This window comes from Peromyscus eremicus, chromosome 17 (genome assembly GCF_949786415.1).
Source record: "Peromyscus eremicus chromosome 17, PerEre_H2_v1, whole genome shotgun sequence".
Lineage (NCBI taxonomy): Eukaryota > Metazoa > Chordata > Mammalia > Rodentia > Cricetidae > Peromyscus > Peromyscus eremicus.
In genome coordinates, this window is record NC_081433.1 from 55,839,359 (window position 1) to 55,852,706 (window position 13,348).

The 13,348-nt window shown below is 44.9% G+C and overlaps 1 protein-coding gene across 1 annotated transcript in view; it reads left to right on the forward strand.

Moving 5' to 3' along the window:
• Sh2d4a (SH2 domain containing 4A) overlaps positions 1 to 13,348 on the forward strand; it is a 47,316-nt gene that overhangs the window by 11,458 nt on the left and 22,510 nt on the right. Inside the window, exons 3-4 of the mRNA XM_059244471.1 lie at positions 4,208 to 4,364; positions 6,127 to 6,298. Coding sequence (XP_059100454.1) covers positions 4,208 to 4,364; positions 6,127 to 6,298 — 329 coding nt within the window. The remainder of the gene's footprint in view (positions 1 to 4,207; positions 4,365 to 6,126; positions 6,299 to 13,348) is intronic.

The following is a 13,348-nucleotide window of genomic DNA, read 5'->3' on the forward strand; positions in this document are numbered from 1 at the left end:
GCCTAGGGTAGTGTGTAAAAATGAGTATGGTACAGGCATCCCCCAGTCAGAAGGGACATTGGACATAGCATGAGGACTCAGAGGTCACGGGCAGCTGATGGTCATCGTTTGGTGTCTACTTGAGGATGAGATTTCTTAGAAGAAACACAGTGTGGTGAAAACACTCCAGGGGCCTCTGGGGTGGCAGTGTGTAGAAGAACCTTGGTATTGTTGACTGTCTTGGTATTGTTGTAGGAGCCTTCCTTCCAGCAGTCACACAGACCAGTACTGAATTCTTTCAATGTGCAGTCGTTTATTATCTTGGGGAAATATTTTCCCTGGAGCTCATGGACTCACAATAAAGTAGGGTTATGAATAGCCTAGGGTTATATATAATGATTAGTATGAGCACCCACCAATGTCCCAGGAAGGGGTTACTGTAATACATCCCTGACTTGTCATGAGAAACTTGTATTCCTGCTGGACCCATCATATAGGAAGCAGCAAACACAACAGTGTTATGTTATAATCAGGAATATAAGACTGGAGTAGTCTGGCCATTTCCCTGATGAAGAGATGTGCCGCTCCATTTTTATATGACATTTTACAGCCCTGCCTCATGAGAGGGTTGCATGTGGCTCTGAGTAAGGAAAATCTCTTAGTCCAGAGAAAAGACTTCTCCAAAGAACCAGGTAGAACTCTGCTTGGCAGTTCTTATGATGTAGTCCTCGAGCAGGACAGACCCACTTTTCTAGAAAAGCTGGTTTTAGAATAATTTTGTAAGATCCCCTGAGATAACAATCAGAAAGAGACCTGTGGTTGTAGAGTCACACTTAAAAGACTAGAGAAGCAGAAGACCTTGTAATTATCTGGAAGTGCTACACAAACTCCCTCCCTCCACGTGTTCAAATTTAAGAGTACATATAATTTCAAGGCGAGGTAGACGGAAAATCCAGAATGACGGGGTAGTGTTAGACTGTGAAAGAGATACTACACATGTCTCATTTAGAATTCCTAAGTTTATAGCTTTTCTTTAAAGAGGTGTGTCAGGAGCTACACGGCCCTGTGCGTGCCTATTCTCTGCTTTTCTCTTTCCTCCCCCCTTCCTGCTCCCCCCTCCTCCTCTTCTTTCTTCTCCTCCTCTTTCTCCTCCTCCTTTAGTTACAAGGTCCCACATATTCCAGGCTGAACTCCAATTCCCTAGGTAGCCAAGGATGTCATTAAACAGATTTTCCTGCCTCCATCTCCCAAGTGCTGTGAGTACAGGCATGAACCACCATGCCTGAATTTTATAGTTGTGCTTGAAATTGAGCCCAGGGTCTCAGATGTGGTCGGTTAGCATTCTACCAGCTGAGCTACGTACCCAGCCAATGCTTTCTTTTTCCCTACCTCTGCAGCCCTTCTATCCATCATTCCCCTTCTGATCTTTCCTGGCATTCTTACCGTTTCACCTTCCAACAGCCCAGGTAGAAGCCCCACCCTGTCTCCTCAATTCAAGGAGCTCTCTCATGTGGCTTTGCTCTTCCACTGTTCTCTCTGTCTCCGAGGCCCTTGGAGCAGTGCTGGAGTGTACAGATATTCTGGAAATGTCTGCTGAACAGACAGCTACACCCTCTTTTCCCTTCACTGACGGACTCTAGAATGCACACCTCCTGTCTAAGCCAGTCCTCACCATTCCGAGTCTCCTGCCTCCTCCTGTATCCCGGATGTATTCATGGTCCCCTCAGCATCACTAAATACCACCTTTCTTTCCCCTCTCATCCGCATGGCTGTGCACTTTCCCAGTCATCTTCTATCTTAACCTCATTATTTGGGGAATCAGAATTCTCCGCTTTCATATTATTCATAAATAAATCGGATTCTTTTTCTCTGCCCCTGAATGAAGCCGTGTTTCTCCCAGGCTCTCTTCTTGGCTTCCTTCTCTCTGTGAGTCCAGCTATTCCAGTGATTTCAATGATAATATGTGTAAGGTAATTTCCAAGTCCACCTGGCCAGTCTCCACTTCGTGCTTTCTGTACCTACTCAAGGGACTCTGGAGATGGGGGGACAGAACACAGGCTACTCACTGGCGAGAACCTGGTTAAGTGTGACATTTTGAATCTCGTCCTTACACTACTTGCCAGTGTTTCTTTGTGGCCACAGTACTTCCTAACCCTCTTCAGTTTGCTGAGCTCTTACCGTCTCTTGGTCCCTCTCTACTTTCAGTTCCTGCGTACTCTCCACGGCACACCTCCAGTTCTGGGTTTTGTCTGTCCCACCCCGTCACAGCCACCTGCAGCCTGCAGCCTCCATGAAAATGGTTTGGGGGACATTCATCTGGTGTCCCAGCTGAACAATGACTCTCTGGGCTCTGAGTCTTTGCCTCTCTTGGCATCCTACCACTGTCTGCCCGAGGTGTCAGCCTCCTGTTGCCAAAGAATGTCAGCAGAGAGTTATTTAAGTGAAGTTTGAGAGATGGGCGTAATAAAAATATTATAGTTGGACTCGGGAGTGTAACAGAGGCAGTTTTATGAGGTATGCTAGCTTTCTGGAGTCAATGAAACATTTGACATGGCCTGAAACTGCAAGACCAGTGAGGGCTGGCCCCAGGGCCTTTCCCTAGAAGAGTTCTCAGGGTACCATCTCCCTTTCTACCTGGTTTCCACCTTTGCTGTGTCTCCACCTGTGAAAGCAGGGTCAGGGCAGTTCCTTCTGCCTTAGGTCCCGCGGTGAAGATTGTACAAATGTGCCCCACTCTCCTCAGTGATTTTAGAACTCTCCAAGACTGCGGGTGTGGTGATATATTGTGTACCCTAATAAACTTACCTGAGGATCAGAGGACAGAGCCAGCCACTAGATTAGACATAGAGGCCAGGCAGTGGTCACACACACCTTTAATCCCAGCACTTGAGATCTCATGCCTTTGCTTGGGAAGCACATATGCCTTTAGTCCCAGGAAGTGATGTCTGGGCAGAGAAAGGTACATAAGGCATGAGGAAACAGGAACTCACTCTTTTTAGACTGAGGATTTCATAGAGGTAAGAGCTAGTGGCTGGGTGTTCTGCTTCTCTGATCTTTGAGCTTTCACCCTGATATCTGACTCTGGGTTTTTTATTATAAGACCATTTAAGATTTGAACAACACTTCGGGAGGAGATCATTTATCTGGAGAAGAGCAGAAAACAGAGATCAACTTTGGCAGCCTGCTTTTGTAGTGCAACCTGAGATAGCACGCTGAAATGGGCCAATAGTACATGAACCTTCAAACTGAAAAGCTTCTTCTGCTTAGCGTAAGACCAGAGCAACGCCAGTGTGGATTTCTAAGGAATACCACATGATCAGCATATGCGACATCCCGTTCACATACTCAGCACCCTTGGCTGGTTTGATGGTATTGGCTACACCTAACTTTGTACCACAATGACCTGCGCAGATCCTAGGTCTGTCCCTTTAGTTTATGGACTGTAGTTTTGGTCTCTCCTAATCACACGTCACATTTCCCTGGACTCTGGGACCAAGCTCCCATCTGACTACATTTCTGGAGCTTAGAAACTAGATGAAATACAACCCCTGGACCAATTGTAAACAAGGGTTATTTAAGTAGCTTCACCAAGTGTCATACTACCCAGCTAGTATTATCTTCTCACATGCTGGTGTGAATCTCCAGGCAGCCCCATAAGTAAATAATAGGCTGGCTGGTGATAGCAGTTAACCTCTGTTGAACTCCTATGATGTGGCAGGCACAAGGGCATCCTTAGCATGCCTGTTCTTCACAGCCATCATTGTGATGGAGTTAGTTTTCCCATATGACAGATGAGGAAATAGAGTCTTAAAAATATGAATTTTTCTAAGTCACATAGCTGGTAGGTAGCAAGGCTAATATTAGAACGAAACCGGTCTAACTCTAAAATGCATGTGCTGAAGGCCCTGTAACGGTAGTGGAAACACCAGATGCTTGAGCAGCTGCTCAGTTCTGGGTAATGGGGAAATTCTTAGGCTTAAGACGTGGTACCTGATGCTAGCTCACTCTCTTTGCTTTCATCCTCTCTCAGCATCTGGCAGGTGCAAACACCAGGCCCATTATATTTGTAAAGAAACCTTTGCAGTCCCTAGCATTACTATTTGCTCCTGAGCAGGTTGGAAGTGTTTTGTTTAATCCCCACCTCCCCAAGACAGAAAATACTAAAGTGATTGGGACACATAATACCCTATAAATAATTTGTTCAACCCAAATTTTGTTTTGTTTGCAGAGAATGGCAAATCTGTCCACTGGAAGCTGGGCGCTGATAAGAAGGTGTGGGTTTGGGTGATGGGCGAACACCATCTAGACAAGCCCTATGATGTGCTGTGTGACGAGATCCTGGCTGAGAGGGCGCGTCTGAGAGCAGCGCAGGACTCGGAGCTCAGGTAGGAGTGCTGCACACCAGCCGGAGACTGGCTGCATTTACCAAGGCAGTGTGTATCAGTTCCTTCTTTTCATTGCTGTGACAGGATTCTTAACAAAAGCAACTCAGGGCAGCAAAGGTTTCTTTGTCTCAAAATTAAAAAGGAATATAGTCCATCATGGCCGGGAAGGCATGGTGGCAGGAACCTGGTCACATGGCACCTACAGTCAAACAGCAGGGTGAATGGAAAGTGGGGCTGGAGTATAACACATAAGACCCGCCCCCAATGACTCACTTCCTCCAGTGAGACTCCACCTCCCAAAGGTTCTACAACATTCTCATCAGCTACAGACCAAATATGCAGACACATGAGCTTCTGGGGGTATTTCACATTCAAGAACAACACTCTGGAGAGACACCTCTTGCTCACAGCATCTAGTAGGAGAACACATTGAAATTTGAGGGTCAAAAGATCACGTTAGAGCTTTCTAGAAAGTTCACTTGAGCTTTCAGCAATCCCCTTCTTGCCTGCAATGCTGCCAGGCAACTGCTTCGTGGCTCTGACAGACATCCCAGTGCTGATTTGCATGAATATGCTGGCTCCTCCTCCTCCTCCTCCTCCTCCTCCTCCTCCTCCTCCTCCTCCTCCTCCTCCTCCACTGCTCTATCAGCATCTTCCTGGAGCAGCACCACAGGATGCAGCCACATGTCAGGTGTGTTTGGGAGAACTGCACCAGCTGTGGGCAGCTGAATGTCAGAGTCCACGGGTGATTGTGCCATGCCAGGCATCGGGAATGCCAAGAGAATCAGAAGAATTCATTCCGGCCCAGGAAGGAAACAAGGCAAGATACACGAGCAGCTGTCACAATGCAGGCTGTGCCCAGAGGGGGACTTGGTTAAGGTGTAAACAGAATCCCCCTGGTCCAGGTGGAAGCCCAGCATTCTGATGCTAGAAGAGGGGAAGCGTGAGTTGAGCCTTAAGGAAGAGTTGGGTATCCAGCTACAGAAGGTTAGGAGAGAAATTCAAGTAGAGGACACAATCAGGATTTCTCAACTTGGTTTTGCACAGCTCCGTGGGGGGTGGTGAAACCTTCTCAGTGCTTGGGGTACAGTATCAGGTGAACCCTGGGAGATGGGGAATGATGCTTTAAGGTACTTTGAAGGCTAGGCATGGGAGTCTGAACCTTTTCTAGGGACAGTGAGATTTTCATGGTGAATTGACATAGTCAACTGGACACATAAGAGACTTGGAACAGAGGCAGGTGACGGTCACCTCTGCTGGGTATCCTCCTCGAGTTCTGGGCGGCTCCACTATTGAGCTGGTGAGCTGAAACTGGAAAAGATATGTGCACCTAACTTCAGCGCCCAAAGGCTAATAGTGTCTCACTCCAATTCTCATGATGTTAAAACTATAAATGAACATACAGCAGTGCAGGGGATATTCTTTGAATGACCATAGGAAGGCAGCATATACTGGTAGCCTAGCTGAATCAGGAGCTGGGTAACCCTGGGTTCAAATCCTGGCAAAACCGTTATGTGGTCTTGGGTAAATTATAGTATTTCTTTGAACCTTTTATTGTAACATGAGGATAACCTCAGGCGGTTGTTATAAAGAAAGATTTAGTTAATATTTTTAAAGTTCTAGGCAAAGACCTATCAGATGATAAGCATTATAATGCGCGAGCTCCTGCTGCTTTTCACATGGTTTGATTGTAGACACCTGCCTTGGAAAGCCTGATCCTGTTGAAGAAGGGTTTGATCATTTCCCCTTTGTTTCTCTGCAGGAAAGCCCAGTCTGTGGAATTCACCAATAGCTTGAGAACAAAGTCACAGAGCTGTGGTCAGCAGGCACTAGAGAAGCTGGAGCCACAGAATGTCACCAGGAAAGCAGCGGCAGAAAAGACACCAGGGCAAGGACCCAGAGCAACACCGACCAAGAGTGAGGACAAAGCCCGTGTGAGTCTTACCTGCACACCAATGTGCAGAATCCCACAGCCAGGGAGGGGAAAGGAAGTGGCCACTGACACAGACGGAGCCGTGCCCTGGAAGCTCAGACACTTCCAACCTTTGAGGTCTCGTCAGTCACCTTATATTGGGGGTGGGGGCACATTTTACCTTACACTTCATGAGTACAGTTAAGTATTGCCTTTTCCCCAGTGGGGCTGGTACTGACAAGAAACTCTAGTAAAGTTTGACATTTTACTATGTTTTCAAATTTTCCCCACTTCTATAACAGAAGACTATAACCACTCATTTGTTTGTTTTTGTTTTCTTTTGTCTTCTCAGTAAAAGTCACATAGTAAATAAGGTAGGCTTTGTGGGCCAAATAATCCTTGTCGTGACTGCACACAAATGAGCAAGTATGGCTGTGGTCCAGTAACACTTTACTCACAGATCCGTGCAGGCAGGACTCAGCCCATTCCCGAGTTAGATTACGTTCTGTTGAGTCTTCTTTTTTTAATGCACGGGCTCTAAACATGAGTTTTGGCTTCTGGATTTTGCATGCAATGTAGCAATAGCTGCCTTCTCCACAAAACAGAATTTTACGCTAAGAACTGGTATGAATTCTTTAATGGACCAGATGCTTTAGAAAGCTCAAATATAATTTGCTTCTTGGATTCTAGTTTGGAAGAACAATAATCTGTATTACAAAGTACACTATTCTGCCAGAGATTTAATTACAGTGTGAATTAACAGAGGATTGGCTGTTGTTTGACTTACGTTCAAGTCCACGTGGGTTACATGTGACTAGGGCAGCTGCCTGAAGCTCCCTTTGAGGCTGGCCCATGGGGATACGGTTATCTCTCTCCTGCCCACTTTCTGAGTCTGATAATATTCTAATCATTAACAGGACTCAAGGGTTATTATGTGGGCAAAGGCAGATCAGGCTGCAGAATGTCTCCTTTCGTGCTCACAATGCTGTGAATTAGCTACTGCTTATCTTTGTTCACTTTACTTATTTTTTAATGTACTTCTGTTCACATGTGAGTACAGGTATGTATGTGGAGCCCAGAAGACAGTCTTCAGTGTCCTTGTGAAGAAAATCATCTACCTCAATTTAGATAAGGTCTCTCATTAGCTTGAAGCTCACCAGTCAGACTAGACTGGGCAGGGGGCGGGGCAGTGAGCAAGATATTCTCCTGTTTCTGCTTCTGCAGTTCTGGGATTGCAAGCATGCGTTACTTAACCTCTCTACATGGGTTCTGAGGACTGAACTTAAATCCTCACACTTGTAGAGCCAGCGCTTTACTGACTGAGCCTTCTACCTCTATCTTTGTCTTACAAGTGAGGTAGGCTTGGATAAGCGACATGCTGAAGATCTCATTCATACCGAGGTCGTCTTGATCCCTAAGTTACTCCTGAATTGTCAGTTCTTCTTCAGAGACTTATTTGTCTGTTTTTATTTTATGTGTGTGTCTGTGTGTATGTATATGCATCGTGTATATACATTGCCTAAGGAGGCCAGAAGAGGGCGTCATATCCTCTGGAGTTGCAGACAGTAGTGAGCTGCCGTTGAGGGTGCTGGGAGTCAAACCCAGGTCCTCTGGAAGAGCAGCCATTGCTCTTAAGTGCCGAGCTGTCTCTCCGGCCCTCTCAACTGTTGACTCTTACCAGTGACTGTGTCCTTACTGTGAAGACTATGAAGAAACTCCACAAATATAAGACTTGTAGTCTTTAGTCCAAAGTTCTAAAATTTGTTTTGAATCCTCACATCAGCCCTGAGGACTCCCCCTCATCTTCTCAGTAAGGCTCCCAAGCTTTCTCATACTTAGTGTGCACTCAACATGATACTCAGTGTGCACTCAACATGCTTTACACTAAACTCTCTCCAAGCTACTCTGTTGCTAAGACCCCTGAAATGAAGAGTCGCAGCAACAACAAAAACCTTAGGGAACACCAGGTATGCACACTTATCTTTGTGCTTGAATTCCATTGTCAGAGATATCACACTTTTCAAAACTAGGATGAAAGATTAAAAGAGAAACTAAACATCCACCATGGTTTATCTTGTTCAAACATATCATAAGTGTAGAGTGGCACTGTCTTACTCCTTTGTCTGCTAAAGTTTCAAGTGGAAAGTGATGAGGGGGGAGAAAAGGAAACATTTAGATCCAAGAAATGTGGATGTTGGTGAAAGTTTTTTTTTTTTTCTCTCTATCTCTGCTTTCCCTATGTTGGGCTAGGGAGTCCTGCCAAGTTCTGCTGTGATGTTTCCTGAAGTTCCCTCTAGCATTGGGATGCTCAGTGACCTTTACGTTTGAATGGCAGAGTCCTGTGTAATATGTGGAATCTACTTAATGGCCTATTTATATTTTGCTCGTAAACCCTGCCTATGTTACTACAGCGTAAACTACCGAGTCGGTCATGGTTTGGTATAGCAGCAAAGGGAGAATAATACTATCTAGTAGAATTTTGGGATGAGTGAAAGAGATAATAAATACAAATGCACCAAGTCAATCCCCAACACCTGCCAGGTGTTTGGTTGGTTCCTGCTCCTCTTTCTCAATAGTATTTTTAACTTATAGAGAACGAGACAGGTCCCCAAGCCTGATTTAATTACTAATTACTAAAGCATCAGGATAATAAAGTTGGAGTCAAAATAACCACACCATCAGGAGCTTTACTGATGTGGAGGTAGGCAGAGATTTAACTAATGTTTAATTTCGAATGATAATGAATGCTCTGAGGGAAATTATGGGTTTCCATGCATCCCCATTACATTAGGACTTGGGCCAGGGCTTCCGGAATGGCCTCTGTGAGGACTTGAGTGTGAGATGGTCAACAAAGGACTCTTGGGGGCTACAGTCCCAGCCAATGGCAGCATGAAAAAAGCCTTTGAGGGGACCAAGCAGAAGGGGAAGTGTGAATGTCTTGTTACTCTGGAGGTGAGCAAGGACAGATAGGAAGGGGTGTGTCAGTGTTTTACTCTATTTTTGGAAATAGTCGGAAATCATCAATGAATACTGAGCAGCTTTATATTTTGAAAAGAATTAGTCTTGCATTGCTGTGGGTGCAGGGACAGGTAGCACAGCCAAGCCTGCACACTTCCTGTCTAGGGAGCAGGAAGCCACCAGCGTCTCCTGCAAGAGGAGCTGTGGTTTGGACACAGGAAGGGTTTCTCATGCTGCCCACAGTGGTAGATGAGGTAGGAGCCTATCTTATACATAACCACGTGTGGTTTGTCTTAGAGCTTTTCCTCATGCTGACTTTTCATTCCCATTCATTTCATAACTTCTTCTGACGTATGAACAAGGCACCTACAAGAGATTCTTTTATAAAGTGAAGAAATTGATGGTCAAGGAGATGATAAGATATGCCTCCAAAGCACAGATCGGAACGGCCTTGGTCTGCATATCTACCTCAGTCCCCAGTCTCATAATAACTTTGGTATGCTTTTAGACACGACAAAAACATTTGCCACTGTTTCCAGACCTTTTCCTTCAGATGAGAATGCCCGTGGGAAGAGAGTCATCCTATATGTTTCTAACTGAAATCCGTTTCCCAGCAAAGATTTTCAAGTTTTAGCTGTAGTATATTCTAATGAAAGGAGATTGTCATTAAAACTCCAGGGTCTTACCAGGCCTAAAATCTATTATGAAGAAAAATATCTCCAAATGCATTGTGTGTGTGTGTGTGTGTGTGTGTGTGTGTGTGTGTGTGTATGATATATATGCAGATATATGTGCCCATGCTCCACTGAGGCCAGAGGAGGATGTCAGGTGTGCTGCCCCATCATTTGCTGTACTATTCCTTTGAGACTTATTCACACAGGGGTTGTTTGTCCATGGCCAGGCTCTAGCCTTTTGCTTCTCGCTCCTTGTGAGCTTTGCCTGGATCGTTAGAGCTGCCTGGTTGTTCCACATGAGGCTGAGAATCTGAGGACATGTGGTAGAGTTTGTTCCTGGGACGTCTGGGGAAATCCCATAAAATTTTGGGGCCTCTGGTTTTTCGTCTATAAAAGTGGGGAAATAATGGAATATGTGTGTCATGAAAACAGGAGAAAGGGGACAAGTGAAAGGAGATAGAGGGGACAGGAGAGAATAGTAACGTGGAGAATAAGCAAAAGGTGGGATATGAAAATGTCACGGTGAACCCCATTTCTTCATATGCGAATTCAAAGACTTTATTCAAATAACCGCACTGTTTATCGCATGGGTTGTGGGTACAAACCATATGAGGTAATAGATTCAGAAGCTCTTTGAAAACTGCAAATCCCAGTGACGACTAGGAGGGGTTATTTTCAGTAGAAACACTGGCCTGTGCTGGCTGCTCATGTCCCCCCTGACTCCACGCTTCACTTCCTGGCACTCCTGGGCTGGTTTACCTGGCTCACTCCTTCCCTGAGTGACTACTTTTCCATGGTTCAGCACATGTAATGGCAGGCCCTTAGGGGTCTGCAGGGGGCCAGAAAACAAGGTCTTCCTCCTTCCAGGGTTTTAATTCCACCGGGGAGAAGGGAAGCAGCTAGAAGTCAAGGATGAGGCGGGGCCTCATCAAGTTTCAGGAGGGGAGTGGTGCACTGGTGTGGGATGAGTAGGATAATGGGGGGAAGATGGCATGCTAGAACAGCAGATGGGTGAAGGAGAGGTTTGCGGAGCAGAGTGTCAATGGTGTGAAAGCACAGAACGTGTTCTGTGGGAGAGCCAGGGAAGAGAACAGCCTGACTGGGATCGGGCACAGAGGCGAGGACCCAGGAGGGGGGGTGACGCCAAGAGGCTGCATTCTGCAGGTGGAAACAGGCTGGTCTTGGGCGTTGGTTTTGTTACTGTAAAAACAAACAGCAATGCACTTAATGCACTAAAATAGTACCGAAGCCTGGTGTGGCATGTTTGAGGTCTTGCAAGGCTGAAATCATGCCACATGGTCTGTTATCTGGTGGTTCTCGAGAAGAATCTACACTTGTTAGGACTCTTGGCCAAGTGGGCCATCTAAAAGCCACGTTTTTGTCTCTGCCAACCAGGGCACAGTTAGCTGATGGCATCAGTTAGGGGACAGTTGGCTCCTGGAGGTAGCTTGCAGCCCTTCTCTTTCTATGTGGCCCTTCCAGGGTGATGAAGTCTGTTTCTAGCTTAGAATCTCTCTGGTTTCCCTTCTGCTCTGTCTCCCTGACTCCCATTGGAGCAAGTGCTCTGCTTTTTAACAGCTCATGTGTCCTATGGGACAGTCCAGGGTCATTTCTCCACTTAGACTCATTGTTTGTCATTAATGGCTATGAAGTTCCTGTTGCCTTCTAACCCAGGTTCTAGGAATTACCATGTGGCTACCTTTAGAGGTCATTCTATCTATCATGCCTGTAAGGACCAGGCTCGATAGTATATGCTTTCCACTCATCAATCAAAACATCTAGGCCAAGATGTGTTCCAGAATCTAGATTATTGTGTTTCAGGATTCAGATTATCTCAGACTTTATACAAGAAATGTGAATACATGACCCCATATTGGGTCACATAACTGAATGCAGGAGATGCAAATTCTGGCAGTAGTGCAAGGTTTCTGAATTTACACGGAACAAAGATTAATTCAAAATCAAATGTCTAACGAATCCAAGGAGCTTCTGATAGTACTTGATTTGGTTGTGTCATGTGACTTCGGTGAACATACCACGTGACCACTGTACTCCCATCACTCTGTGAGACCATGGGCGCTGCTTGGAATATCTTAGCTCAGGCTTGAGAGCATTAGGTGCTGTGAATTTCAGTTCTTACTGTATGTACAAAGTTGTCTGTTCTTATAGAAACATGATGGCTCAATTACGGAAAACAAAGATTTTCACTATTTTCCTTTAGTCATCCCTCAATATCTATAAATTAGCTTGTCTTCGGATTATATTATTAGAATGTTTGATTGTAAAAATTGCTGTTTGAGTTGCTGACTTCAGTTTTATACTTAAAAAAATTTGGCTTGGGATTAGAACAGAATATTGAGTGATTTCTGAAATGGCCCTAAAAGTACCCCTGCCTTTTGTACTGTGTGCTTATGTGAAGCAGTGCTCTCAGTATCGATGATCATAAAATGAAAATAGTGTTTAACCCTGGAGAACACTGAGGATGCTCCCCAACCTGAAGAAGCAAATATTCAGCCTATATTGAATTATGAATGCACAATAATAATAAATCTCATTAGTGTGCAATTTTACTTTCATCTTTAATCATTGGTAAAATGTGTACCAAAGAATTAGTTTAAAATAAATTTCCTCATGATTTGTTATCTGCAAATGTTTGATTTGTATTCCGATTTTGCATATTTATAAACATGGGGTCACAGAGCAGTTTCTCAGGTGAAAGGGAGTCACAGGTGGAAAAGTTTATAAACTCCTATACTCTACAATGGATAATGCCCCTCAGAAAGCTTTGCGGAAGCACCTTATAGTCAAATGCTCCATGTTAGTCCAAGTCAGGTTTTCCTTTGCATAGGAGTTGTATATTTTCAGAGCCTTTTAGATTTTAGAATTGTCAAGAAAAGATTATTTTTGAGTTGTGGTAACGTAACTAAAAGTAAGTGTGATAAATTCTAATGAGAAGGATTCGTCTTTCCGTCTGGTTCTGCGACAGCAGGACATTGCTTTCTTTGTATGAATGAAAGCCATTTAAACAATGGTCTAAGTACAGAGCAACCTGCATGCCTAACACCTGCGTCTAGGACACATGTGACTGTCGCACCTCCCCTGGTGAATAAGTCAGGTCTCACAGCCTCAACAGAGTACTCCAGGTAGCCACATGAAGTCTTGTGGGTTGGTTGTAGTGAGGGAATCTGATGGCTGAGATGACTACTCATAGTCCCTTCCCGTGATACACATTTCTACTTCAAGCCAACACCCTATCTGCATGGCCTGAAGGGTATTTTCTCAAATCACTTCTGGCTATTGACTAGGGTTTCCATGCAGTTTCAATGGCTAGAGCCTTTGACACTATGAGTTCAATACTTCCACATTCAAGCAAGAGGCAGAAGTGTGATACACAAGGTCAAGGCAAACTCAATTTTTATGAACAGAAAGTACATTATTAT